This window comes from Balaenoptera ricei, chromosome 18 (genome assembly GCF_028023285.1).
Source record: "Balaenoptera ricei isolate mBalRic1 chromosome 18, mBalRic1.hap2, whole genome shotgun sequence".
NCBI lineage: Eukaryota > Metazoa > Chordata > Mammalia > Artiodactyla > Balaenopteridae > Balaenoptera > Balaenoptera ricei.
In genome coordinates, this window is record NC_082656.1 from 81,694,986 (window position 1) to 81,722,800 (window position 27,815).

A 27,815-nucleotide genomic window follows, 5' to 3' on the forward strand; every position below is an offset into this window, starting at 1 on the left:
GCTTAGGTGTGAACCATCTGCTGGTTTAATACCCTTGCATGTCTTCATCCAACGATGGGGAAACTATAGACAGGGCGAGGCCAAGGACAGGGCCAGGTGGGGTCCCCTAGAGGTCTCTCTCCAGGGTGACATCAAACCATCGATGAGTATATTTCAAATAAACTCAAACCTGGGAGTTCACCCCACTGTGGAGCCAGTTTCCCGTCCTTCTCTGGGGAGCCCAAGACGTCTGCCAAGCCAGAAACCCCAGGGACCCGACATGAGGTTGACTTACTGTTGGTGATTTTGGTGAAATGGAAATCATGTCTTTGAGACTTTGGGAACTTAATTTTCTTTTATTTTGCAACCCACTTTTTTAAAATTTATTTTTTTTATTGAATGAAAGATTCTTTAAATTCTGTAGTGCTTTACAGTTTTCACAAGTTCCACACACATGATTTCATATAATCCCTCAATAACCCTTTTTTCCCCCATCCCTATATTGCCCCTCCTCCCTTCCCTCTCCCCACTAGTAACCACTGGTTTGTTCTCTAGATCTGTGTCTCTGCTTCTTTTTTGTTACATTCACTAGTTGGTCGTATATTTTAGATTCCATATATAAGTGATATCATACAGTATTTGTCCTTCTCGGTCTGACTTATTTCACATAGCATAATGCCCTCCAAGTCCATCCATGTTGCTGCAAATGGCATTATTTCATTCTCTTTTATGGTTGAGTAGTGTTCCATTGTATATATGTACCACATCTTCTTTATCCATCAATCTGTTGATGGGCACTTGGGTTGCTTCCGTACCTTGACTATTGTAAATAGCGCCACAGTGAACACTGGGGTACATGTGTCTTTTTGAATTAGTGTGCTTTGTTTTTTTGAATATATACCCAGGAGTGGGATTGCTGGGTCATATGGTAGTTCTACTTTTAGTTTTTTGAGAAAACTCCATGCTGTTCTCCATAGTGGCTGCATCAATTTACATTCCCACCAACAGTGTAGGAAGGTTCCCTTTTCTCCACATCTTTGCCCACATTTGTTATTTGTAGACTTTTTGAGGATGGCCATTCTGACATGTGTGAGGTGACATTGGGAACACAGTTTTTAAAATTAACGTTGGTGATGTCTCTTTTGCACTCATCAGAAAGCTCCCTGACTGAAAGCCCGGAATGCATTCAGTTCCCCTCACCACCCTGCATTCCTGGAAACCACACTGGGACAGTGGGTGGTCAGGTTTCCTTTTCCCCAAGTGCAGGGTGAGAAAGTCAGCAGTCACCCTCCTTGCTCCTTACAGCGGAGTTCCTGCGTCCTGGGTGAGCTGGAAGGCTGACCAAGCTCCAGGGCTCCTTAGAGTGAGAGGTTGACTCACGAGCAGATTCTATCATGGAAAAGAGGGAAATACACGTACCTCTCACCAGGCAGCATTGCGGGAGCTTGTCAAAACGCAAAGGATTCGAAGAGCTTTGCATTGAAGACAATGATTGCAAGGCTACTAAAAAGTGATCTTGTTCTTTTCCCAAACACATGAGAAGATCTGCGGTTTTCAATTGTGTTTTGTCTCTTTTTATTCAATCACGGTAACGGCTAACATTTGTATGGTGCTTACTGAGCACGCCAGGCAGTGAAGCAGGTTGTTCTAATTTGCACCGGTCCATTGATTTACTCCTTGTAAAGACCCTTTGAGATGGGGGCTGGCATGGGCCGCACTGTGCTGATGGAGAAATTGAGGCACAGAGAAGTTGGGTAACTCGCCCCCAGATCGTGTACGTAGCAAGCGAAGGAGCAGGACTCAGACCCGGGCCACCCCTGTTCCAGAGCCCAGCCCTCCGTCCCCTCTGCAGGCAGCCGAGCCCAGCACAGGGACGCAGACTCACATGTTCCACCCCTTACAAACACGTCTAGCATGAGGCCCAGCAAATCCCTTCTTATCTTAAGGACTTTCTCTTAAGATTAAAAAATTAAAGATCACATAGTGATGTGATCTCTCCTAACAATTACTAATCGCTGTACCATGAAACATCATACTCACTCCACTTTCCCAATTGTAGACCAGAAAAACATGCTGTGCAGTAAAGCGTTGCTATTTACACAGCCAGGGAGCATAGCAAAGCCCCTTGGCATTTGTTTATTTAGGGAAAAGGTCTGTAAGAATCTCCACGTCTATCATTCATCCAGCAAACGGCAATGAAAAGCTGATCCGGGCAAGAGCTGGGGCTCAGGAGAAGAGGGGTTTAGAGAGAGTTGGCCCCCGTCGCCCCCCAGCTCCCCCCATGGTGCCTGGTGCAGGAGGGTCCAAATCATCTCATTCATTCTTCATTCCCGCTGACTCAGCTGTTATGCAACCTGATTTTCCATGACCCTGTTCACCTGTACCCCACCCCCCGAGGTGTCCTGCTCTGTGCTCACCTGCTTCACTTGGGCTGATGTCCTCTGTGGACGTCCTTCCCCTGCCCGTCCTCTGCCCTCCCCTCCCCTGTCATCTGTCTCCATCAGCTGTCAGCTTACCTTCTCATGAAGCCTCACCCCTCTGTGACATTGGGGCTGTAATACTATCCACACACGCGCTTTTACGGGAATCGAATGTCAGCCAAGTGTGTAACGCTGAGTCTGCACACTCAGGAGCTTAGAAATACTGTCTACTTCTGTTACTCTCATTCTCTGTGCTCCCTCCGTGTCAGATTTCCCCCCAAATAATCCTCCCCTCCTTTGAAACCTCTCTGTATCTTTTTGGCATTCTGTTCCTCTCTTGTTTATAACATTTATAGGGATCTTTTATCAGTCCTCTTTGGTTGAGAATGAGCTCCTTGAAAGCAGGGGCCACCATAGATGAAACATTTGGACACCGCCGGCCTCGTGCAATGGACAGAATATCAGTAAATATACATTCAACGAAAAAGTGAACACCTGCCTTGAGTCCTGGACAACAGTCTTGTTCGTAATGTGGGGCCTGTCTTGGTTCCAGGTGCCAGAGGGGACCCGGGATTCCAAGGAGCCCCCGGGGACCCAGGAGCCCGGGGGGAGCCTGGAGACGCCGGCTTTCCAGGACTGCCTGGCACGTCCATCGGAGATGAAGGTAACGTGCTTCCGCGGCATCGAAACTGAGACGTCCCCTCGGGTCTCACACAGACCCCCGCCCCTCGCTGGCTGCACGGCCCCCCAGTCAGTGCTGTGTCTCATAGGCTGGCCCAGCAGCTCTAACGCATCTCGAGTACATGTTGGGATGTCGTCACAGAACCACGGCACCTGTGACAGTGACTCCCTCACTAGGTCGGAGGTGCTGCTGACGGTAACTCACGTGATTCTGTCACTTGGCCGGGAAGAGCACAGGCATCTTCCAGTGTTACAACAAGTCTCGGTCCGTCGTTTGGGGGCAAGGAGAGGGGCTTTTTCAAGTGGAAAGATAGCGATGAAATGTACCAGCGGCATTGCCCTTTAAGTCACAGACTCGACTGTAAACGACTAGCCCAGCTGGGGGCCCCCGGGGCGGGAACGCCAGCGCAGCGGGTGCATCTCAGAGGTCTCACGCTGCTGTGATTGCTGTTGGATTTTCAGATGAGAAGAGAGGCTTACCGGGCGAGATGGGACCCAAAGGCTTCACAGGAGAGCCGGGCATCCCCGCCCTGTACCCCGGCCCGCCGGGAGCTGACGGAAAGCCAGGGCTCCAAGGTCCCCCAGGGCTCCCGGGACCACCTGGCCCAGACGGTAAGCGGAGGGAAACTCAAGGGAGGTCGTGCCAGTGTCCAGACAAAGGAGCCTGGCCCTGGCTGGATTTTCACTTGGGATTTTCTTGTAAATAATTGCGTGAACTAGGCAGCGGGCAGTGTGAGAGTGTGGCGGGCGCTCTGGGGTGCAGACAGGAAAGGCCCGCCCTGACACACAGCCTCTCCCCTGGGTTAACCAACGCGATAGGCAGACTTGGTGATCTGCCTTCTGGGCCCCCGAGGAGCCAGAGCTCCTGCTTCACACCAGGAGGGGCTGCACCACCTGTAACGGGATGTGGCAGCCCTTGGCGGGGCCCAGACGGAAGATGCTGAGAGTCTACAGGCTGCACAAGCACGGCGTCTGGACCCTCGTGCTGTCGGGCGCAAGACTGAGTTTCCAGGTTCTGATGCAACCATGGCTCATCTTTTAGCTGAGCTCCAAGGAGGCTGGCCCTCCAAAACGGTTATCCTCTCAGCTTCCAGCTTTAGGGTTATGCTTTGAACATCGTAAAATCGAACTAAAAAAGAGGTCACTATTGCTGTCTATGCGACATGGGCACAATTCAGCATCTTCTTTTCAAAATATTTGACTTTTAATTCCTGACGTCACCCCCACTCATCTCTGACACATTCCCCTCTTCACATGTGCTAATGGATAGTGTGTGAGTTCAGTTAAAGGTAGATCGAGACCAGGCTTTCCTTGCTTTCGGAAGCCAGCTTCTCATTGCTGTCTCTTCAGAAGGAAAACTGTTGGAGGCATGAGAAGCACATCAGTACATGCACCTTCCACTAAAAAATCAGCAGTCACTTCTCTGTTGTCTTCTGCGTTAAATTTTAAGTTACTAAGGTTCTGCGTTCCCAATTCTCCTTCAACTGCAAAAAGCAGATTCTCACGTTCTTTTGAAAAATTAGGGGTGCAGATATTTCCCTGGAATTTGCCAAATAGTTTGAGCACTGTTATCACTGATATTTTTTATTATCCTGGCAGTAATATTTATTACTGCGGCATCTGCATCTGTGATAATGGCTAAGTTTCTGTGAACATTACATATCCTGAGTAAACGGTATCTGTTGAGTTTTCCTTTTTTGGCAACAGAACATGATGTGTTAAAAATAAAAGCTTAAAAATACGCCTCTTCAAAAGACTGTGATTGAAGGCTAACCTTGCCATCATTCCTGTAACTAAATTCCATTTTGATAGACACAAACACATACCATCTGGCTTTGTAAGTCTTGCTTAGTAAATCTATGATTTACCAACATAAGTCATCTGTAAACAAATTAACTAATTTCCGGTCCATGTGGTTAACTGAAGGAAGAATTTATAAAATAGATGGAATGGTGTCTGATACATTTTATCAACTTCAGTTCTCCTTGAAATATTTATTTTACCCTATGAGACACATTGTTCCCAAATCACTTTTTTAAAAGCAATCTCTTGTACAAAAAGTAGCCAACCTTAATAGCCTTTTAAAATATTTTTGTGTAGAGTCATAATTTAACATCAATGACCTTGAGTCCCACAGAGTTCTTCATCTTTTTCCCTGGAATGAAACTGTTGGATTCTTTTCTTGTTAACTGCATTTCACTCAGTTTTATGTGTTGCTACTGATGGAAACCAGAATTTTTACTCGTTTGCCGTTCCAGCAAAATCAAACTGTGAAGCCAGTTTTCTTTCTGAGCTAAACGTTTTGCTTACGTCCAGTTCAGCTCGGGTAACTGAGTCAACTGCCGGGGGGCTCTAGAATAAGTCAAACTACTGCCAGGTTTATTACAGCCATTGACCTCTTCAGGAAAATCATGTTGGAAACATCGCAGAGGTGCACTGCTATTCTTTTTTTTTTTTTTTTTTTTTAATCAGGAGATCTCTTTATTTTTTTTTTATTAATTTTTATTGGAGTACGGTTGCTTTACAGTGTTGTGTTAACCTCCACTGCACAACAAAATGAATCAGCCGTACACATACAGATATCCCCTCCCTTTTGGACTGCCCTCCCATTTAGGTTACCACAGTGCATTAGGTAGAGTTCCCTGGCACGGTGCTATTCTTTAGGACTTGCTTGAAATTATTAATTTACCAGATGAAGAAAAAAACAGTGTAGGAAGGAGGGAGGATGGCACCTTAAGATGGCCCAAGAGTGCCTTTTCTGTCTAGATTTGCAAACACTGGGAAGCATACCCACAATGTCTTCGTCTCAGATTTTAAAAGCCAACATCCCTGGAGTATCTGTGATTAAACAACTACCTGTAATTCTAGCTTCTCCTAACATATCAGGAGAACGTGGAAACATGGCATAAAGCCCTCAGTCCACCGCTAGGCTGACGTGCTCTTGACCTGGTCACCAGCGACCTGTGGAGCCACATCCGGGGTACCATTTGCCCTGTCAGCATCCTCCCAGCGGTACAGCCGGCACCCCCCACACACACTCTCTTCTCCAGCTCCACGACACCCCCCTTGTCATCTCTCCCCTTCTTTGTGAGGCTCCTTTGCTAGGTCTTCCTTCTTCCCCCTCCACCATCCCGTGGGCAGTGGAGTTCCTGTCTGTGTCTCTCTATCTAGCAAGCTCCTGCATTCACAGGAATTTAAACACCAGTTATGTGCCAGCTCTCCCTAACTGTGTCCCTAGCCCAGTTCAGTATTCTGAGCTGCAAACTCGTCCCAACTGTTAACTGGACACCTCGTCACCACTGTGTGTCTCACAGGCATCTCCAACTTTGCATGCCCCAAACTGAACTCTGGGTCTCCCCTCCCCAGCTCCCCACCCAGCATGGTCCCCTCCTGGGCCTCACCCATCTCCACATACCCCGGAGCCCGGGCCAGAATCCTGGGAGTCAGTACCCAGCAGTGGTGCTTCCCAGGAATGTGCAGCCCAGTTCCCACCACGAGATGGCGCTCTGCTCAAGTGGGACACGGAGCGTTTTGTGGGCTTTTAGAGTCTGTTTCTTACACCCTCGCCCGGATGTCCCTGCTTGGAGTTATCAGAGCCCTGCAGATGGCGGAAGGACGCCTGAAGTACCGTGATCCTAGTGATGGGGCTGGGAGAATCACACGTTATCTACATGGTTACGTGTGTGCACGTGTGTTCACCCAAAGGAGTGAAAGAGGAAAGATGGTGGGGTCTGGGGGGAGGGGTGTGCACAGGTGCTCCCGTTCCAGAGGAGAGGACAGAATAGGGAAGCTAGTTCATTTTAACATCTTTTACTGTTTGGGTTTTCTGTCATTCTGGGAACCAGAAGTTGCAGTAGTCTTAGAACCCAAGTCGAAGTAAAACACGTGGTTAAAAAAACTTAAAGTCTTCTTTGGACTCGATGTTTCTGAAAAGTAAAGATTTCTATTTCTAGACTTTAATGGAAAAACTAAAATCATAGGCGTTCACATGTGTTTCCAATCCTGGAAGCAATGGCCACAAAAAGAAAGTCTCCGTGTCTTTCTGCGAGTAGTTGGGATGGAATTGGAATGGGGGCCACTTTCTGTTGGGAGACTCGGCTGTAACCCTTCCCACACGGGGTTGGGGGATACGGGGTCCTGGGCTGTGCTAACGTGCCATCCTCGTGGGTTTTCTCCTCAGGTTTCCTTTTCGGCCTTAAAGGAGCAAAAGGCAGGGTGGGCTACCCTGGGCCTTCTGGTTTCCCCGGGGCTCGCGGACAGAAAGGATGGAAAGGTGAGGAGGTCCGGGAACAACAGGGGGCGGGGCGCTGCTTGGCCCTCCTGAGTCCAGCTCACCCTTCACTGGTTCCAAGATGAGGACGAGCCCCTGCGTCCCCCCGGCCCCCTCCCTGCCATGGCCGTCACACTGGGGGTCGGCATCTCCTCGTTTTCCGCACACCCAGCTCTCAGCTGGCTCTCCCGTCTCTGTTCTGTCTGCCACGTTCATCACTGAACTTTCAGGCAACACGGGGCCCAACATGGGACAGAAAAGATGCACGGTGGCTTCTTAGACTGAATTCAGATGACTCGTCCGAGCCCTCGGCTCCAAGAAAATGTAACAAGTGTTTGCAGAGGGCTGTAGGGTCATCATCTGGTTTGGTCCTAACCCGACTCCCCGAGTTAGGGATGCGTCGGCAGCAAGGCGGTGGCAAAGCAGGAGAGACGTGACCTGCCCAGGTGGGGCGGAGGCTGGTGGGAACGAGCCGTCCTTGCTTTCCTCTCCCTGCTGCCCCTGGGGGACCCCATCTCTCCAGGCAAGGGCCGCCTGTGGGGACCTCGGGGGGGCCTGTTCGGCTCGCCCATCCCTGGGCATCCTGGGTTTTAGCCACCGGACGTCTGCGGCACGCGTGGAGCTGTGGGCGGTGCAGGGGTCAGGCGGCGTGGGTGAGCTGGGCAGCTCGGCACCCCCGGGCAATCACGTGTCCCCCTTTGTGCCCTGGTAGCCAAGCCGACCACCAGCCTCCAGCTCTGCCCTCCCCTGCCCCCGGCCTCCCTGGGTCCAGCCAGCAAGACAGAAGAAGGGAGGGCACGTACTTCTTCCTTCCCTCCGCACCAGGACCGTGGGCTCCAAGCCCGCGGCTGCTGCCAGGCCACCTCTCTCCGGCTCCCCTTCCCCCTGGACCTTCCTGCCCTCCCCCCGAGGCCCCCGCGGTGGCTTCTTAGAACTCCTGTCGCTGAGTCCCCAACTCTGCCCACACCTCCGTCAACGGTCCTGTTCTTTACGTATCTGCCTCCCAAGGAGACTCACGCTCCTTGTCTAAGAATGAGGGGGTGTGAGGACCAGAGTAGGCGTGTCCTGCGTGTGACCCCCCCCCCCCAGCCAAGCCCTCACCCCCTTGCCCTCCTGTCCCCTGCAGAGCCAACAGGAGGGTCGTACACGTGCTTCACGAGCAAATAACAAGTCCCTTCTTCTCCGCCCACGTTGCAGGCAATGACGGCGACTGTCAATGTGCAGAGGGTGACCAGTTCATCGGGGGTCTTCCGGGGCCACCAGGACCCAAGGGCTTTCCTGGCACCAATGGGGAACCAGGGAGGAAAGGAAGCCCGGGAGACCCCGGCCAGCACGGCATCCCCGGGTTCCCAGGATTCAAGGTGAGAGACCAGTTCTACCACGAAGCCGATAAGACGACCTTGATGCCCGGCCCCATTTCCCCATTCCCGGCTTTTATTTATTGAATTAATACAGCTTTAGACCAGCAACACTTACGCACCCAGTGTGACATTCAAAAAAGCCACGTATTCCAAGAGAAGCTTTAAAGCTTTTCCTGGTGGGAATGTGAAATGGGGCAGGCACTGTGGAAAAGTTTAATGCTTCCTCAAAAAAGTCAAACAGGGAATTCCCTGGCAGTCCAGTGGTTAGGACTCCGTGCTCTCACTGCCTAGGGCCCAGGTTCAGTCCCTAGTTGAGGAACTAAAATCCCACAAGCCATACAACGCAGCCAAAAAATTTTTTTAAAGTCAAACATAGAGGTGTCGTGTGACCCAGAAAGTCCCCTCCTAGTACAGACCCAGGAGAACTGAAACCACGTGTCCACACCAAAACTTGTGCATTAAGCTCACAGCAGCATTCACGATACCAGCCGGAAAGTGGAAAAAACCCAAATGCCCATAAATGGATAAATGAAACGTAGCATACCCACCCGATGGGACATTATTCAGCCATCAAAAGGGATGAAGTGCTGACACGTGCTACAGTGTGGTGCCCTCAGAAACATTATGCTAAGTGAAATAATACACAAAAGAACAGATATTATATGATGCTATTTGTATGAAGTGTCCAGAACAGTCATCTTGAGACGAAGTAGCTTGGTGGTTGCCAAGGGCTGGGAGGAGGGGGAATGCGAGTGACTGTTTCTTTCTGGGGTGATGAAAATGGTCTGGATTTAGGTAATACTGATGGTTGCAGAACCTCGTGAAAATACAAAAACAAACAAACAAAAAACACTGAATTGTATGCTTTAAAATGGTTACTCTTATAGCATGTGAATTATCTCAAAAAAAAGAAACCCTTCTAGCATTTTGAATGCAAAGCTATAAACTACATACTGTGTATTCACCTCTTCAGATTTAGTATAGGACCGATTTAGCATTTTAATGAAGGCTCCCTTAGCTTGATAAAAAGTGAGACTTCCAAGTATATCATGAATTTAGTTTGGATGAAATGTATGAAATTTTCTGGATTCCAGCTAAGTGGGCTTTATTTCACACCCGAGGAAAAGATCATCTGGAGTAGATCTTTCTTCATGGCAGGTTTTAACTAACCAATGATTTCAAAGCAAATTTCAGATGAAGGCAAAGAAACTATATTTTTTATTTATTTTTACTTAAAAAGAGATTTATAAAATGAAAAGTCTATCATTTTATATATTCAGCAATAGAGGAAAGTTTGCTCGGGACACGTGGCCAGGGGCGGTTAGAACAATCTGGCTTCGTGTCCAGATGTGGGGGAGCTGCAGCCACTCAGAGCCGCTGGTGCACAGGGTCATGACTCGTAACCGCTTCATGTCGCGGGAGCTTCGCCGGTGAAAATGAGGTCCAAAGCACCTCTCCATTCTCTGGGACGTCTCAGAAGACAAATAGTTTTATCCAACTGAACATAATAGGTGCTACCCATCTGGGGACCACACTTTGAGTAGCAAGGTTCTTGTTTTTACCGTCCAGCCATGTGTGGCTACTTCCCTTAAGTTTTAACTATTTAAAATTAAACATTCAGTGTGTCAGTCCCGCTGGCCTCGTTCAAGTGCCCCGTGGCCATCTGTGATTGGTGGCCACAGTAGTGGGCGGCCAGGGACAGAGCTGTGTGGTTCTGGGCTTGAGGACAGGTAAGGGCCCTCAAGTTGTATAAACGAAAATCATTGTCTTCTCGGCTGCCCTTAGCAGTGTGAAGGAGGAAGAAACTTCGTGTTTGTTTCTACAGGGAGCCCCTGGTGATGTTGGCCCTCCTGGGCCCAAAGGAATGAAGGGAGATTCTCGAACCATCACCACCAAAGGTCAGTCTCGTGGCCAGCAAATCTTAGACCATGCTCCCTTCTGTGGCTGCCCTGGGTGAACAACTCACGCTGCGCTCCTCCCGCAGGTGAGCGGGGCCAGCCAGGTGTCCCAGGTGTGCCTGGACTGAAAGGGGACAACGGCCTCCCAGGGCGTGACGGGCTGGATGGATTCCCAGGCCTCCCGGGCTCTCCCGTGAGTACCGCTGGCGGGGCGGGGGTTGGCGGCTCTGCCCTCATCCCCATCAGTCACATGCTTGAACACGTGAGCATCAGAGGTGCTAACACAGCAGGAAATCCTCCCAGTGCAACCTGTGCTCTTTTCGTGAGCAGCAATCATATTTTTTAGGAAACAGTGAGTGAGGCTGGAAGCCAAGCCCTGAGTGAGCATTTAAGAGAAAAAGAAGAAATAAATATTCCTCTTGCCATCCCGTAGAACGAGAGCCCCCCAAGTCGAATATTCCTAGATGGAAGGTGGAACGCTTCTTCTAGGATCACTTGTAAAATACACAGCTGCATTTTTGCAGCAAACACACACCGGCATTGAAAGAGGCTGTGTGTGATAAGATGCAGAGCCCCCGGCCTCCTTTCTGCGGGGAAAGGCAGAGATCAGACGGGGAAGGGCGGTTGGCCGCGGAGACTAGACCCCATCTCCTCCCTCCCTGCCCTCACCCTGCCCTGAGGAGTTGCATGAATAGGACACGGCTGTGCCCGGTGCCTCCCAGCTTCCTGCTCTTCTGGGCCCATCGTCTCTCCTTATTTCTGATGCACTTTCTCGTCCAAACCAAAGACTCCCTTCCCTCCACCACTGCATTGTCCCTTCTGACTAGGAGATGGGTCACAAATGCTGAATCCTAACAATGAAATAACGTGTTCCTGCCCCCATTTTGCCAAATCTGTGCCTAACGGTTCTCTTGAAGAATTCCCCCGGAGAATGAAGGTCCAAGCAGGGCGCTGGTGGCTTGGAAAGAGAAGAATACTCAGATTCCTATGCCTTCCAGAACTGTCTTCTAGGGTGTTGTCCATGGCTGTTAGAAAGTCTGTCCTTTACTTCTGTGACTTGGTGAGACCATGACTGTCGGTTCCTACTCATCTCTGTATCCAGAGCGCAGAATTCAGGGAACGGGGAAAAGTAGCTGGGAAGATGGCTGTCTTTGAGGTTTACGTGTATTGTGAGAGATGAACCAAATTTCTCACAGGGTGATGGCATCAAAGGCCCCGCAGGGGACGCAGGCCACCCAGGACCACCCGGTACTAAGGGCATTCCAGGAGAAAGGGGCCCCCCAGGACTGGGGCTGCCAGGCCCCAAAGGCGAGCATGGCTTCCCCGGCGATGCTGGATTACCTGGACCGCCAGGCTTCCCCGGGCCTCCCGGCGCCCCCGGCACTCCAGGACAAATAGGTACGGAGGGGGTCCAGGCTGGCCTCTTTCAAAGTCGTGAGACCCTGTGCTTCTACGCCCGCTGTTCTTCTTAGGCAGTGTGCGAATTCCCCGGGGGCGAGTCACGTGAGATGGTGTCACACCATCGGTTCTGATCACACACAAGCGACACCCGGCCATGGGGTTTTCTGGACCCACTGCAGCTTCCTCTCGCCAGCTGGAATGTGGGGCCTCTCCCTTTAGTGCTGGAGTTACAGAGGCTCAGCACAGAAGTCCAGAAACGGGCCTCTGATGCCCTGCCCATCCCAGCCTTCCCACCACACACACGCACACACACACACACACACACACACACACACACGGAAAAGCCAGGCACTTTCCGTTATTGCAAAATTGCCTCACTCTGTCACTGTCTCACCCCTAGATTGCGATACGGGTGTGAAAAGGCCCATCGGAGCAGAGGGACAGGAGACCGTCCAGCCAGGTACTGTCACGACCGTCGGGCAGCTTTAGAATTCTTGAAAACCCTCAGTTTGTAGAATACATGCTAGAACTGGCGTGAGCCCTGCCGTGGGCACAGAGCTGCCGTCAGAAAGAGAAACACTCGTGGACTTGGAGCTGCGCTCCGTCTGCCTCAGCTTAGAACCCAGGGCAGGGCAAGCAGGTGACCTCGTGTCACCAAGTTGCCCCTGCTGTACAAAGCATCTGTTTACAGTACTGGTAAGAACTCAGCAGATGAGTCCTTTCACGCCTGAAATAGACGTCTCTGTGTGTGGGAAGGGCAGCTGAATTATTTCCTCGCTGTGCAGGGTGAGGAGTGAGTCCCAGATGTGAGAAGAATGTGGTCCGGTGATGAATGGATACTAGAAGGAACAGGGCTGACGGATAAGGAGAGGATGGCCAGATGACCCGGGCTCAGGGGAGGGCAGAGGGGAGGGGACGGCCCGGAAGTTGACCCGGCTGCCATCGGACAGGCCAAGTCTGCAGCCAGGGGGGCCTAGAAACTGAGGTGGGAAGCCAGGCAGAGGGATGAGTCCAGGACACAAGGGGACGGATGCCAGGCCTCGGGCAGGATTTGAAGAGCAGACCAGAGAGGACGAGTTTCTTGGAGTCGAAGGTGCCGGCAGAACATCTGGACAGTGGCCACTCACCGGTGGCGGTTGAGGGTCTGGAGTAAAGCGTTTGGGATAAAGGCCAGGGCTTGGAGAAGCAGCGTCAGGACCCGTGGGTCCCCCGCACGAGGTGTGGGGATGGGTCAGGAGCTCAGGGCGAGGGTGCAGAGCAAGAATGGCAACCCCAGAGCCTCCAGAGGGCTGGCCAGTCTCGAAGATGCGGGAAGGCCCCTGGGGCTGAGGCTCTGCCAGCTAGAGCCCAGGCCCCCTGAAGACGGCCGGGGTCCTTTCTTTTCATGGCCTCGGCGGTCCGCCTTTGCACCTCAGACCCCTCGTGTGGCAAAGGAGACCAAAGCCCCTCTTCGGCCGCGAAGTCGGGCCAAGATAGGAGCCCTGCCGAATCACAGGCAGACAGACAGACAGAGGGCATCTCGAAGGACCGCCGTGCCTGCAAGGGTGCTCTGTCCGACAGAATACCCCTGCGCCGTGTCACCAGCCAGAGGCGGCTGCCGCCGGCTTTCGTTTTGCACGACTCACAGCAAGACGAGTCGCCTCTGCTAATTCTGAAAGTAATGGAAGTCACAAAGGAGAAGTCACAGCATTCCTTTTGAAACTGAAAGCTTCCTCCATCCCCGGTGGGAATTGCCTTGGGGGCGGGGGGGGGGGGGGTGGGGAAGGACACCCGGATGAAGTCGGCTGTGTGAGGTGTTGCCCTCCAAGAGGGTGGAGCCCACACTGCCAGCTCGGCACCTGTTTTCATCCGACTGGACTTAACTTCATGTGCATTCTGTATTCATATTCTGATTTCATTACACAGTGAAATTACAGTTACATCAGCATCAAGATGAATGGAATCGTTAAATTACTCTGATGGTCAAAAGGCAGCCGGTTTTCACGGCCGGTGCTCTCGACCTTAGCCACGTGCAAAGCTGTGACGATGGGTGTGGACCGTGGCTACAGCTCCCCTGTCCTCTCTTCCCAGGTTGTGTTGGAGGGCCTAAGGGATCGCCAGGCCAGCCGGGCCCCCCCGGCCCCCCAGGTAATGGGAGGGCGCTTCCAGCCTTCCTGCGTGCGTCCGCGTCTTCCTTTCCCCTCTCTGGCTATCTTCCTCTGCCCCCGACCCCGCGTTCCCCTCCCCGCCCCCTCCTGGACATCACAGAATTCTTGGTACCGTACCGCACGCTGGCAGCTTCTATAGGAAGCCGACTTCCGCTCATCAGTGTAGGAAAGTGAGCGGTGATTGACACCTAGTGAACCCTAGGGTAAGAGAGAGGCTTCCTGCCACGTGGAAGTCAGCCTCAGCTGCGACACAGACCCGGTGGGCACCCGAGCCTGGCAGAGATGGCAGCGCCCCAAGACCAGAGAGGAGGCTTAGCTCTGTGCGTTCCTTGTATCCCCGTGTGTCCCAGGGTGTAGAAGAGGATCATGCGGGAGAGGAGTGTTTCTTTCGGGTTTTGACTGAGAGGAAAGCAGATCAACAGGGCTAGGAATTTGTCTGTAGGATCCAGGAGCTGGGCTTTGTCAGCTGCCACAGACCGTCACCCAGCTGGAGAGTCATGTGGACTCAGGAAGGGTTCTGGGTCACAGAGCCCGGTCTGGGGCCGTCCAGGCTCCCCCTCCACGGGGCGGCCTTTCAGAGGTGACAGAGGGGCTGAGTGACCACAGCTGCTCCGTGACGCCCAGACGCCGTGTCAGGCAGCCTAGGATGGCGAGCTCTCAGGCTGCACCACTGGGCAGAGTTCAGCCCAGGGGGTCTGCCTTCCGATTCGCTCCTCCTCTGAGTGGGACGGGGCAGAGAAGACGCCTTCACCACCCACGGAGGGGTCACTCAGACAAGCCGGTGTGGAGGCCAGAAGCCCGTCTGCGAGTCTGGGTCCACCACTCATCAGCTGTGGGCTTTGGGCATCTCACCTGTTCCTTCTGGAACTCAGTCTCCTCACCTGTATGAGAAGAACAGTGCAGGTGTTCTAGACGCTTCCTAGTTTGCAAATGGTGCCCTTAATACCGCACACGCGACCCTGGGGCTGAGGTCCTGTGTAAACTGTAAAGTACTACAGTGCAAGGCCGCCCCCCACACTGGAAAAGTGCGTGGGCTGACTGTAGGCATCCCGGATCTTGAGAGTGTCGTCCAGGTGCACAGGGGTGACAGGACCTGGGGGCAGTGAGGCAAAATGCAGAAGTGTCATTTGCACCAAGACGCAGAGTTAACGGCCCTGTGTCGTCTTCCGAGAGCCGAGCGCATTATCCGCGTGGCACGTCGTGACCCTCCCTGCCCGAGCCCTGGAGAGGTCTGTGCCTCGTGGATCCCAGCACAGGCGCAAACGCTGCTGTCCCCAGAGTGGTGGCGACTGCTAGGGGGAAGGGCTCAGACTGCAGTGGGACGGTTTTCAGCAGGTACTGGGGGGGGTGGGGGGCAGGGCCCAGAATGTACCTGCATCGCGCGTGAGGGGAGAGGATTGTAGACACGTTTGGACAACGTGAAGTTAGTGAGATCGTCAGGTTAATGAGATCGCGAGGTCGTGATGAGAGCCGAGGTTCGTCACTGCTGGCGTGGACGGACAGTTGCCCGTGTAGACTGACACTCAGTTGCCAGCTGTCAGAGGTGCTGTTTCAGGGCTGACATCCTCCAGCCTCATCACTTCCCCGTTTCCTAAGAGACCACGTTAGGTCGGGTGCCGGCCTTGACCCTCTGCTGTTCGTCTCCCGCTGGGGTTGGCTCGTGCGGCTCTGACGTGTGTCGTGGTTTCTTCGGGTTGTTTAGGTGCCAAAGGCCTCAGAGGGCTTCCGGGATCTTCGGGCACTGATGGAGCGCCAGGGCTCCAGGGTCTCCCGGGAGATCCAGGTCGAGAGGGATTCCCAGGACCCCCAGGTGAGTCAGGGTGGGACTCCCGCTCGGCCACGTAGATTCAGGGAAGGGCTGTGTGTACCATCTGGCTGCCCCACCTCGATCATCTCTTAACATTTAGAAACTGTTTCGACAAATGCTTGATGACGACTTTTGCTCTTGTCCTTGGGAAATTAAAAAATGTCGCCCTCTTCCTCACTGAAGTTGTGCTGGAATTTTGCAGAAGAAACTTACAGATCTTGCAGGAAAAAAGGGATAGGTGCACAGAGAGATTTCTCTCTAGTGGGTATGAAACCTTCTAAGGGCACATCAGGTGATCCTCTTCTGAGGCCTCAGCACCAACTCCCGACTTGAGGATCGCGCACCAGATACCACGCAGGGAACACCTGTGTTTTGCTGCTCACGGCGTTGCCTGCCCACTCTGCCGCTTGCAGCTTGTCCGAGTCAGCAGTTCGAACCATTTCCTCTACAGGTGCCACAGCAAAGCATCATGGAAGCCCTTTAGTGGCTAAAAGAGCTTAAACGTTTTAGCTGTACATGGAGGGAAGTGAACACATTTCTGGTAATCAGCTGTGATCAGAAGTTGCGAGGACCTGCGTGGGTGTCCGTGTGCCCCCGCCCACGACTCAGTGGCCCCAAACACGGGTGTCCCTTTGTGGTCACGGCTCAGACGGTGTGCGGGAGCACGGCTGTGTTACTTGGTGTGCAGAGGCGCAGGCACTGGGGAACCGCATCATCTAAACAAAACCGTACACGGTTTCACTGAGGCCACACAAGCCAAACATCCTCCTGCAGGATCCCAGCCACGTGTTCTCTTTCTGGTGCCTCGCTTAGATGTCATGATGCAGACCTCTCGTTATAGGGACGCCCTGTGTTTCCTTTCAGGGTTCGTGGGGCCCCGAGGAGTCAAAGGTGCAGTGGGCCACCCGGGCCTGGATGGACTCCCGGGTCCCCCCGGCCTGCCGGGGCCAGTCGGGCCTCCGGGAGAGAGGGGCCTCGTTGGAGAAGTCTTGGGGGCCCAGCCCGGGCCCCGGGGAGACGCCGGACTGCCTGGACGCTCTGGACTGAAGGGCCCCCCCGGAGAGAGAGGCCCTCCTGGATTCCGGGGTAAGTCACAGGGGCAGGAGGGCGGGGACCCCAGTGCCTCTGCACTGAAGCTCCCAGGGCAGGGTCAGAAGTCTCTCCCGGGGGTGGGTGAGAAGCCCAGGACTGCATGCAGGACGCTGTGAGTCTTGCTGCTTCTTCTGCCCCTTCGTTCCAACGTTTCTTTAGAATGTCCCAGAACAGTGGTCGTCATGCTGTGTACAGGATGGCCATCTTAGCTCTTCTCCGAGTACAGATTAGCCGACCTGCTCTCTTCCCAAGTTGGGTGGGGCTCAGCTTGGGGTCCTCCCTGCTGCTTTCGGCAGAATGTATGAGGTTCTGTGAAGAAGACAGGAGCTGGCCATGCCCCGTGCGGGGTTGGGAGGGAGACAGAGATGAACTGGAACGCAGCTCAGTCTGTGGGTGTAAAACTGATGGGTTTAAAAAAATGCGGCGTTCACAACATCATCGAAGCGTGTTTAGCAAAGCGGGAAGATGCCTCTTGTCTGGTGAGTGAACAAGGCATCCAAGGCTTTGCGTACCCAGTTTATGCAGAACGGGCCCTGAGAACCCAGAATGCCTGGCTTTAGTGCGATTGTGTTGCTGGAATGGGTGGGGTGACCACCAGGCCATTTGGGGTCCCCGTCGGAGACGCATCAGCTCTTATGTATTGACCGTGCTGTCGTCAGCCCAGCGCCCGAGCCCGGGCAGACAGGGGCTCCCTATGTGGTGCAAGAGGTGATGCTTCCCAACACCAGCCATCAAGCCAGTAGGCGTCCTTCACGTGAGACACCGAGGGATGAGCCCTGTTCTCAAGGGGCAGCTGGACGCCCCACCCTCAGGAGCATGTGCCCGCCAGTCTCTTCTGCGATCCGACTGTAAAAACTGCCCGAGCTCTTTTACAGAAGGATGCTTGTGGTAGATTTTTTAAATGTAGCTATTTCCCACAGACTTCAAAAAGTCTGAGCATAAAAACACCAAACGGCAGCAGAGTAACTTTAGAGCCTGTGCAGCTTTCCCATGTTCAGCGTCACCTTGATGACCTGCCCTTTGGGAGAATATTGTGTTTGGCAGAAGCTCTGACTTCCAAAGCATCGGTTTTGGGAAACTGTATCCATGTCTATTCGGCCGCCCCTGTCAGGAGGAGTGGGCAGACCTGGATGTTACTTACACAGCCATTTAACGTGCTTGTAAAGGGCATTTTACTTTTTTTTAATAAATTTTATTTATTTATTCATTTATTTTTACCTTTGGCTGCGTTGGGTCTTCCTTGTTGCGCGCAGGCTTTCTCTAGTTGCGGCGAGCAGGGGCTACTCTTCTTTGCAGTGTGCGGGCTTCTCATTGCGGTGACTTCTCTTGTTGCGGAGCACGGGCTCTAGGCGCGTGGGCTTCAGCAGTCGTGGCTCGCGGGCTCAGTAGTTGTCGTGCACGGCCTGAGTTGCTCCGCGGCATGTGGGATCTTCCCGGACCAGGGCCCGAACCCGTGTCCCCTGCATTGGCAGGCGGACTCTTAACCACTGCGCCACCAGGGAAGCCCCGAGAGTATTTTAACCTGTGGCGAAATGCTCAAAATATAACATCAAGTGAAAAACCCTAGATTAAAACTGCACTTAAAATGAGGTGTCCGTTCTGCAAATATCTGCTTCTAGGTATAGTTACAGGAACAGAAAAGAGGCCAGAAGGAAATATACCAAGATGTTAGTAACTATCTCAGGGTGAGAGCATGAGTTACTTCGATCTTGTCATTTATACTTCTTTGTATTTTCCAGACTTCCTACCACCTGGAAAACCTGTTTTTGTAGAACAAGTCTGAGGAGATAGGTGGTGTTGGCAATGAACTGCATGGGGTTGACCTCACGGCTCTTGTCTCCATTCCTGCAGGAAGCCAGGGGATGCCAGGAATGCCGGGTCCGAAGGGTCAGCAGGGCTTCCCAGGACCGTCGGGCCAGCAGGGACTGCCCGGACCACCAGGACAGCATGGCTCCCCTGGAGCTCCTGGCCGGGAAGGGCCCTTGGGGCTGCCGGGCACCCCAGGTTTTGGAGGTAAGGATCCACCCTCCCATCAAGGAGTCAGGGCCTCACTGACCACGGAACCAGCACTGCCCCCTTGGGGAATTCTCAGCTGTGCTCCAAGGAACCCCCCTCTCAAGAGCTACAGGGGTTCTGAAAGTACCGCACATGGCATGGCTTAAAAGACAGGAATTTATTCTCTCACAGTCTGGAGGCTGGAAGTCCAAGATCAAGGCGTCCATAGGGCTGGTTTCTCCTGAGGCCTCTCTCCTTGGCGTGTAGACGGCCGTCTTCTCCCTGTGTCCTCACAGGGTCACCCCTCTGTGCGTGTCTGCCTCCGAACCTCTCTTTTTATAAGGACAACTGTCATACTGGGTTAGGACCCACTCTCATGACCTCATTTAACTAACTTCAATCACCTCTTTAAAGGCCCAGCTTTAAATACAGTCACATTCCAAGGTACTGGGGTTAGGACGTCAACATTTGCATTCTGCAGGGACACGGTTCAGCCCCAAACAGGTTCAGGACATGTATTTCATCAAACAAGGAGAATTCAAACAGCCTGAGAAGTCTGCCCTTCCTTTGTACCTGTTGTGTATATTAGGGTTCTAGGTAAGATTTCATTAGGAAAAAAAAAATCCCACTGCAAAAGTTCAAAATCTGCTCTGCTTTGAAGAGGCAACGTGATTTGTTTCCTGAATGTGAAAGATTTGGAGAAGAAAGGAAAAAGCCTCCTTCAGGAAAACCATGGGGCGAGGTGGGTGGGAGCAGGAAAGCACAGACACGAGACTGTAGATGTTTGCTCACTGGAGCCCTTGCAGGGGGGCCGAGCGCATCACAGAGCGGCTGGGGGGGGCCCAGACGTCCATCAGGCAACATCCAGGGTGACCCTAGTCTGTCGTTTGCCATAATCGGGTGACAGCTTTGTCCAGGACCGTAGCCGGTCCACACAAGGCAATGCCGTGCCCCACATCCGTCAGACATAAGCCAGATGCGTCCCCCAGGAGTGGCCTCGACTGCGTCCAAAAACTGGGGGCTCCACTCAGGTGGAGCCAAGTCCCCCGGGCACTGTGCCGCCCACTGGTTTCATAGTAACGGGAACCCTGGGCAGGGGGGTTGGGCCATCTGTATCAGGGTTCGCAAGGCCTTGCCTGTTCTCAAGCGTGGAGCACAGCATGGTGTGCACAAGATCCACGCCAAAGCCCTACCTGATGGAGCCCACGGTTTAGGTGGGGACGGAATTACCCACGGGAAAGCTTGTGTTTGGCCGGGGCCAGCAGCGGGGTGACCAGACCACGGGGCCCCGCGCTTCAGACCGCAGGGGAGCTGGTGGGCTCGAACAGCCTTGGGAGGAGGGGATGGGAGGGGCCGGGCGTGGAAGACGGACAGGACTGGAACGGGTCCTTCCTAGGAGGCACAGCCCCAGGAGACGGGCTGGGGGAGAGCGCATCGTCTGAGGAGGGGGTGGGAGCCTAGAGAGGGACATGGGGCCAGCGTTCAAGGCGTTGAATGCCAGCTAAGGAGCTAGAGCCCCTGGGCGAGGGAGCCGTTGGGGGGTTTTAACAGAGGGGCTGAGCTTTGTCGGGGAGGCTGGGGAAGGGCAGGCCGGCAGCTGCTGACACCCTAACGAGATGAGGATGGCAGGTGTCGCAGGACCTCCCCTAGAACCTAACCCCAGCGATGTCAGGAGGGCCGCCAGCCCACAAGTAACCCCAGCCGTTCCAGCTCCGTGGCTTTGCGCCCGAGCGGAGAAAGTCTCACGTGATCGTGTCCCACGGGCTGGCCGCCGGCTGTCGGAGAAGGACCTCTTTCGAAAGGCCAGCCTGCGGTGTGCTACACGCTCTGGTCACACCTTCAGACTCGCCTCTGTGGTTACACGTTCCCATTGTCCTTCCAAGACGTTTTTCTTATCAAAAGTTATTGTTATCGATGTCTCACAAGTATCGTAGAGGTGTTTTCTCTGTGTGGTTTGTTCATCTTGTTTTATCTTCCTTCCCCTTCCTGGCAGGTCTGCCTGGAGACAGAGGGGAGCCAGGTGACACAGGGGTCCCTGGCCCCGTGGGCATGAAGGGCTTGTCCGGGGATAGAGGTGACCCTGGCTGGCAGGGTGAGAGAGGTCATCCCGGAAGCCCTGGATTCAAAGGAATGGCCGGGCTGCCTGGTGCCCCGGGCCCCAAAGGTGACCGCCGACCGCGACCGGGGACCTAGCCTGGGGGCGCGGGCGGGACGGCTCTGCGGGGGGGGGGGGGGGGGGGGGGGGCCCAGCCTTGCAGCCCCAGGCCGCGTCGGGCCCTGGGGACCGGCTGATGCTGCCCAGGCTGGCTGTGGCCGCTGTGCCCCCAAATGCCAGTTTATTAACTTACCACGAGAGAGGGACTGTCTGGGGAGCAGGACTTCCTATCTGCCGGGGGGATCTGTGGACAGGCCCCCGGGAGTCGGGATTCAGATGCGGAGGCTGGGTGGTGAGCGGAAACCAAAACGAAGGGAAATGCTTGGTCCCCAGCGTAGGTTTCCCTGCTCGCAAGTGGGGCTCTCTGGCCCTTGACTGCAGCTGGAGACGCCGTGCTGCGTTCGCCAGGGCCCTTCGCCAGGTTTCCACGCTGGGTGCAGTGTCAACATCACACCAAGTCCCAGGGCCCCTTTCCAACCTGGTGGAAAGACCAGGGACCGCGTGACTTCCCGTTTCCTCCTGTCTGTCCGCCTGCATCGGCCTTACGTCTTGTCCCCGGTGGCAGACGGGCTGACTCTGCCCCCTCAGGCAGCAGACCAGCCCCTTAGCAAGTGCTGCCCCGAAAATCCTGCTGGCGCTAAGAATCTTAGCCTCTCCTCACCCAAGTCACAAGTGGGGCTGTGACCGTGGCGAGCGCCGCGCCTAACCCCGCGCTTTGCTCATTCCCTCTGAAGGAGTGAAGGGTTCTCCTGGGATGCACGGCTTCCAAGGCATGCTCGGGCTCAAGGGGAGATCCGGGCTCCCAGGAAACAAAGGAGAGACTGGATTTTTTGGAGTCCCCGGGCTGAAGGGCCTGGCTGGCGAGCCGGGTGTGAAAGGTACGTCACCTCTCGGCCAGGTTGAGACTCACTTTCACGGCGTCCTGACACTGCCTAGAACAATGTGTTCCGGGAACCCAAACACTAGACACTATTAAAAGAGAACTGGAGGGCTTCCTCCTTGCCTCAGTACACTGGCCGTGTAATAAGGGAGTGATCCTCACCGAAGGAGACTTGAGAACGGAAATGACGCAGCATTAAGAACCAAAAACATCCTAAGAAACATATCCCACCGGGAGTATTCCGTGGGGGGCACGAGGAGGTGAGGCCAGGGGAAAAGCGGAAGGTGAAGTCTGAAGGACAGGAGCGCCTTTGGCAAAAGAGGGACACGGTAGTCTAGGTGGACGGCTACACCCCGTGCAAAGAGACGGTGACCCCCAGAAGCGAGCCTGGTCTAAGCCCTGGCCTGGGTGGGCAACCCAAGACCCCAGGTGGGAGATTCAGGAAGGGTGTTCCCAACGAACCACATTTTCATGACATTTGTTCAGACACCCTTGTTCTGAAAGTATCACCATGGTCTCTAAGAAAAACTGAATTACTAATAACAAATGTTGATGGGGATGTAAAGACATGGCAACCCTCACACCCTGCTGGTGGGAGTATCAAATGGTGCAGCCAGGGTGGAAAATGCTGGCAGTTTCTTAGATAAGCACAGAATTACCTGGCAAATCCACTCCTAGGTGTGCACCCAGGAGAACTGAAAACACACATCCACACAGAAACTCATGCACGAATTTCGTAGCAGCATGATTCATTATAGCCCAAAATAGAAACAACCCAGATATCCATCACGGATAAACAAGATGGGGCATAGCCATATAAAGGAATATTAGTCAGCAATGAAAAAGAAGTAGGCTCTGACACATGCTACGACATGGATGAAACTTGAAAACATTATGCCGCATACTATCTGCTTCCATTTGTATGAAATGTCCAGAACAGGCCTGTCTGCAGAGACAGAAGGTAGGTTAGTGGTTTCTATTGCTGGGGAAGGGGAGACAGAGGGGGTGACCGCTCATGGGCACAGGGTTCTTTGGGGTGATGAAGATGTTCTGAAGTCGGTAGTGGTCCCTCCAGCCAAGACATTCTGTGCCCCCCTCGCTCGAGGAGAGAAGGGTGCAGGTAGACGGGTGTGCCCATCACCTGGGCTCCCAGCTCGCAGCCTCGGGGAAGCTGTGCCACCCATGGCTCAGCCCCTCGGGACGCGGGCTTGAAAGGAAGTACAGCAGCGGCCGAGAAGCCTTCCCCACCTAGGTTCTAACCCCTGCCCCGGAGGTCACGGGAACGACTGCATTCTGTTCCCTTCCAGGCAGCCGAGGGGACCCCGGCCCCCCCGGACCACCTCCCATCATCCTGCCAGGAATGAAAGACATCAAAGGAGAGAAAGGAGATGAAGGCCCCATGGGGCTGAAAGGATACCTGGGCTTGAAAGGTGAGGCCCCGCCTGACCTCAGAGCCGGTGGCCTGGGGTCCCACGCCTACCCCAGCCCCTCGCAGTCTGCGGGAGCAGCAGAGACGCCCCAGCGCCCAGGCCAGCCTCCTGTGCTGCCGCCCTCCTGACACCCTGATGTCCGCACCAGGGGCTGGCGGGTGGTTCTCGGGGGCCCGGGGGTGTGGAGCAGGGTCCCCCCAGAACTTCACACTCAGTCTCCCTGCAGGCCTTCCCGGAATGCCAGGGATCCCCGGGCTGTCGGGAGTCCCTGGGCTGCCGGGGAAACCAGGCCAAGTCAAAGGAGTCAAAGGAGATATCGGATTCCCCGGCGTGCCCGGGTCACCAGGATTCCCCGGCGTGCCCGGTTCCCCCGGAATCTCAGGGTTTCCGGGCTTCACAGGCAGTAGGGTAAGTGGGCATCTTCCGTGAGTTCCTCTCCCCGTGGGCTGCTGGCCCGCGCACTGCGGTCCACGGTTCCTGGGGGACAAGACTCAGTTCTGCCACTTATGGGCTGAACGACCCTGGGCACGTTACCGAACCTCTCTGTGCCTCAACGTCCTCATCTCTCTCATGGGCAATAACAGTACCTACTTCACAGGCTGCTGTGAGGCTTGAATGAGCTCTTGAGATGGTACCCAAAATGTTTGCCCGGGTAAGCCTGGCTGAGGGTAGGGCACAGTCAGCCATGATTATTACTACCGCTGTCATGACCGTGGTCTGTGTCATTGATGTTATTTATTTCAATAAAACTGCCATCATTACTACTTTACAGTTTAATAAGAACAGGTATGCAAACCAGCTTCTGTACTACACTGAAAAACTTTAGGACTTTTCTACAAAATGATGACATTGCAAACCTTGAGAGCTGGTTTTAGCAGAACAGCTGGATACGCTAACCCTTCAAAACTGCAACCTTCACCAAGTCAGACAGGGAAAGAGAAATATCGTATGATATCCGTTATATGCGGAATCTAAAAAGAAATGATGAACTTACTTACAAAACAGAAGCAGACTCACAGACTTAGAGAACGGACTTATGGTTACCAGCGGGGGAAGGGCTGTGGGGAGAGATAGTCAGGGAGTGTGGGATTGACATGTCCACACTGCTATATTTAAAATGGATAACCAACAAGGACCTACTGTATAGCACAGGGAACTCTGCTCAATGTTATGTGGCAGCCTGGATGGGAGGGGAGTTTGGGGGAGGAAGGATACATGTACATGTATGGCTGAGTCACTTTGCTGTGCACCTGAATCTTTCACAGCACTGGTGTTTTTTTATAAATGTATTTATTTGTTTGTTTATTTTTGGCTGCATTGGGTCTTCGTTGCTGCGCGTGGGCTTTCTCTAGTTGCGGTGAGCAGGGGCTACTCTTCATTGCGGTGCGCGGGCTTTTCATTGCGGTGGCTTCTTTTGTTGCGGAGCGCGGGCTCAGTAGTTGTGGCACGCGGGCTCAGTAGTTGTAGCACGCGGGCTCAGTAGTTGTGGCTCACGGGCTCTAGAGTGCAGGCTCAGTAGTAGTGGCGCACAGGCTTAGTTGCTCTGTGGCATGCGGGATCTTCCGGGACCAGGGATCGAACCCGTGTCCCCTGCATTCTTAACCACTGCGCCACCAGGGAAGCCGCTGTCACAGCATTGTTAATTGGCTATACTCCAATATAAAACAAAAAGTTTTTTTAAAAAAATTACAAACTTCACGAACGGCCATGTAAGATGGTTTCATGTTTGGCTTTGCTCCAGGGCGACAAGGGAGCTCCGGGGAGAGTAGGCCTTCACGGCGAGATCGGCCCCATCGGTGACTTTGGTGAGTGTTGCTGGGACGGTGAAAACAGGGCATCCCCCATCCAGAGCATCCCGGGCAGTGTGGGGACATCAGGCCTGTGGGTGCTGTTAGTTATTTTGAAGCAAATTATTCTTATTAGGAATGTAGTGTCATAGAAGTTGCTAAACTAACCACAGGAAGACCTGACTTCAGCCATCTTTTTTGCACCTAACAGGTGATATTGGAAGTACTACAGACCTTCCAGGAAGTCCAGGCCTGAAGGGGGAAGGAGGCACCGCTGGAGCACCAGGTACCCGAGCGATTCTCCATCCCTTCGTCTTCCGCAGCCTTGCCCCCCGGTCTGTCGTCACTCATGCTTGCCAACCGTAGCATTACTTAGTGAGCCCACGGATCACGATGTAGGGATGGTTTGAGGTCCTTAAGCCCGATGTGTAAGGAAGACTGGAATTTTTAATTAAATTGAGCCTGAAGACAATGTCAGGAAACCTTTCTCTCCCTGAGAGGGAAGATGGAGAGAATCAACATTCAGTGGATGGGAGTAGCTGCAACCTCTAAAATGTACCACATGGGCTTGTTCTATTGGGATACACCCTAGGGCGCGAAGCAAGTGACACAATGACCAGAGCCTTTGCAAACTGTGAAAGGTCTAGAAGAAAGGGGAGTGGAAGCCAGACCTCTCTACTGAGTAAGACAACAAGGGGCGGCCCCCCAGCCCTGTGTACGTCAGGGGTGTCATGTGGCGTGGCAGCTCACGCCCCTTCTCTGAGCATCACTGAAGTTCAAGGTCAAAATTCCTGCTTGTGTCATATCCCATGGGACTTGGAATAGATGCCTCCTTCCTGGGATTTTATCTTGGGAGACCCCGCAGGTCTGCCTAGGGATGGCTCTGGTTGGGGGAAAGAGTCTGTCCATGTGTTCGGTCAACAGGGAGGGTGCTGAGCTGGATATTTATTGAGAAAAAGCTCCAGAATGGAGAGCGGGATTCAGTCCAGCTTGGGAGTGGAGGGCTGTCACTTAGGAACAGGTAACCTCACCTATGAACTCCTCTGGGCTCCCTGTGGATCTACAATTTGGTCTCCCGATGGCTTTATTCCCAGACACAAGGGTACCTTAGGCTGGCTGGATCTCCCATGCTAAATAATTACTTTGGCAGTTTGGTTTATAAAAGCAGAAATGTGAGACCATCTTTGCCACATATGTCACTAACAATGGCCTCGTTTGTTCAATTGAAAATGTGTGCGAAGAGAAGCTGCCCCACTCCAGGAAATATGGTTGTTACCCCTTGAACGTTTAGCTTTTAGTTAAACTGAAGTCCAGGAAGTGGAGCCTCCCACTGTGTCCATCTCCGGGGGACTGTATCCTAGGGGCAGAGGGGCGGTGACAGCTGTCAGCATCCTCGGGGGTGTTCCATTCGCCCTGAGACAAGTGCAGTGTAAGAAGTGGGCTCGGCCACAGCCCTTGCCCCTGCAGCGTGGGCGGGAGGTGCCCAGGGGCCCTGGGCAGGTGGCCTCCCAGTGGGAGGGCCCCGGGGACCGGGGACTCTGGCCTGGTCCCTCCTCGGAGGACGAGAGACAGGCCGCACTGGACTCTGGGTCAGGGTGGAGGTGGTGGAGACCATTTATGGAAGAAATAGGTAAATAGGGGTTTGGAGCAGATTTTCAAACACTAGAATAATCCATAGAAAACAAGCAGAACTTCTTAGGTGGTTTTCTTCAAGACCATGAGAACGTTGACAGTAATTGTTCTGAGAAGGGCCTCAGAGATTTCAGGAGACACTGGCGAAAGTGATTGTGTAGAATCGGGTTGGTGTGAAGTTTCCAAAATCTTCCAGCGTCCCAGAAACACCAAAACCTGTGGCACAGAATAGTGTCACTGACGGGAAGGCAGCGCTTCTCTAAGTCCACCCAATGAGCAGAGAATTACCTGAGGGGCTCGTCTAAAAGGCAGATTCCAGGCCTGACCCAGACCTGAGAGGCTCAAACATCTCATGTCTTGACTAACCCCCCAGATTCCCCAGCACAGCACCCGTTAGAAACCACTCAGGTAAGGGCTCAGATGAGTGGTCTGTTGCCGCTTAACAAGGCGCCCAAAATGTGGCGGCTGAGGGCACCCACCGCTGGTATTACCTGACGGTTTCTGAGGCCAGGAGTTCGGAAACGGTGGTTCTCATGAGATTCCGGTCATGAGGTCGGGAGGGCTGCCTCGTCTGAAGGCTAGACTGGGCTGAACCATCCACATCCAAGGTGGCTCTTGACGGGAGGCCCCAGTTCCTCCCTGCGAGCTTGACGTCCTCATGACATGGCAGCTGGCTTCCTCCAGAGCAGGGACAGAGTGAAAGCAGTGATGATTTGTATGACCCGGGCTCGAGGTGGCACAGTGGCATGTCCACGGTGTCCTGGTGTTCACGCAGTTCAGCCCTACTCGGTGTGGGTGGAGCTCACAAGGGTGTGAATACCAGGACGCGGACCACTGGGCGCCAGCTTGGAGGCTGCTGACCACAGGCTCAGAGCGGGGA

The 27,815-nt window shown here is 53.6% G+C and overlaps 1 protein-coding gene across 3 annotated transcripts in view; it reads left to right on the top strand.

The window, feature by feature from the left end:
• COL4A2 (collagen type IV alpha 2 chain) overlaps positions 1 to 27,815 on the top strand; it is a 384,139-nt gene that overhangs the window by 342,932 nt on the left and 13,392 nt on the right. For all 3 annotated transcript variants that reach the window (XM_059903179.1, XM_059903178.1, XM_059903177.1), the window contains 18 exons: positions 2,953 to 3,063; positions 3,543 to 3,692; positions 7,261 to 7,353; positions 8,548 to 8,711; positions 10,537 to 10,609; positions 10,696 to 10,802; positions 11,806 to 12,007; positions 12,411 to 12,470; positions 14,081 to 14,137; positions 15,860 to 15,967; positions 16,829 to 17,050; positions 18,908 to 19,069; positions 21,045 to 21,215; positions 21,941 to 22,084; positions 23,394 to 23,516; positions 23,743 to 23,924; positions 25,258 to 25,321; positions 25,515 to 25,589. In XM_059903179.1, the coding sequence (XP_059759162.1) occupies positions 2,953 to 3,063; positions 3,543 to 3,692; positions 7,261 to 7,353; positions 8,548 to 8,711; positions 10,537 to 10,609; positions 10,696 to 10,802; positions 11,806 to 12,007; positions 12,411 to 12,470; positions 14,081 to 14,137; positions 15,860 to 15,967; positions 16,829 to 17,050; positions 18,908 to 19,069; positions 21,045 to 21,215; positions 21,941 to 22,084; positions 23,394 to 23,516; positions 23,743 to 23,924; positions 25,258 to 25,321; positions 25,515 to 25,589 (2,268 nt within the window). The remainder of the gene's footprint in view (positions 1 to 2,952; positions 3,064 to 3,542; positions 3,693 to 7,260; positions 7,354 to 8,547; positions 8,712 to 10,536; positions 10,610 to 10,695; positions 10,803 to 11,805; positions 12,008 to 12,410; positions 12,471 to 14,080; positions 14,138 to 15,859; positions 15,968 to 16,828; positions 17,051 to 18,907; positions 19,070 to 21,044; positions 21,216 to 21,940; positions 22,085 to 23,393; positions 23,517 to 23,742; positions 23,925 to 25,257; positions 25,322 to 25,514; positions 25,590 to 27,815) is intronic.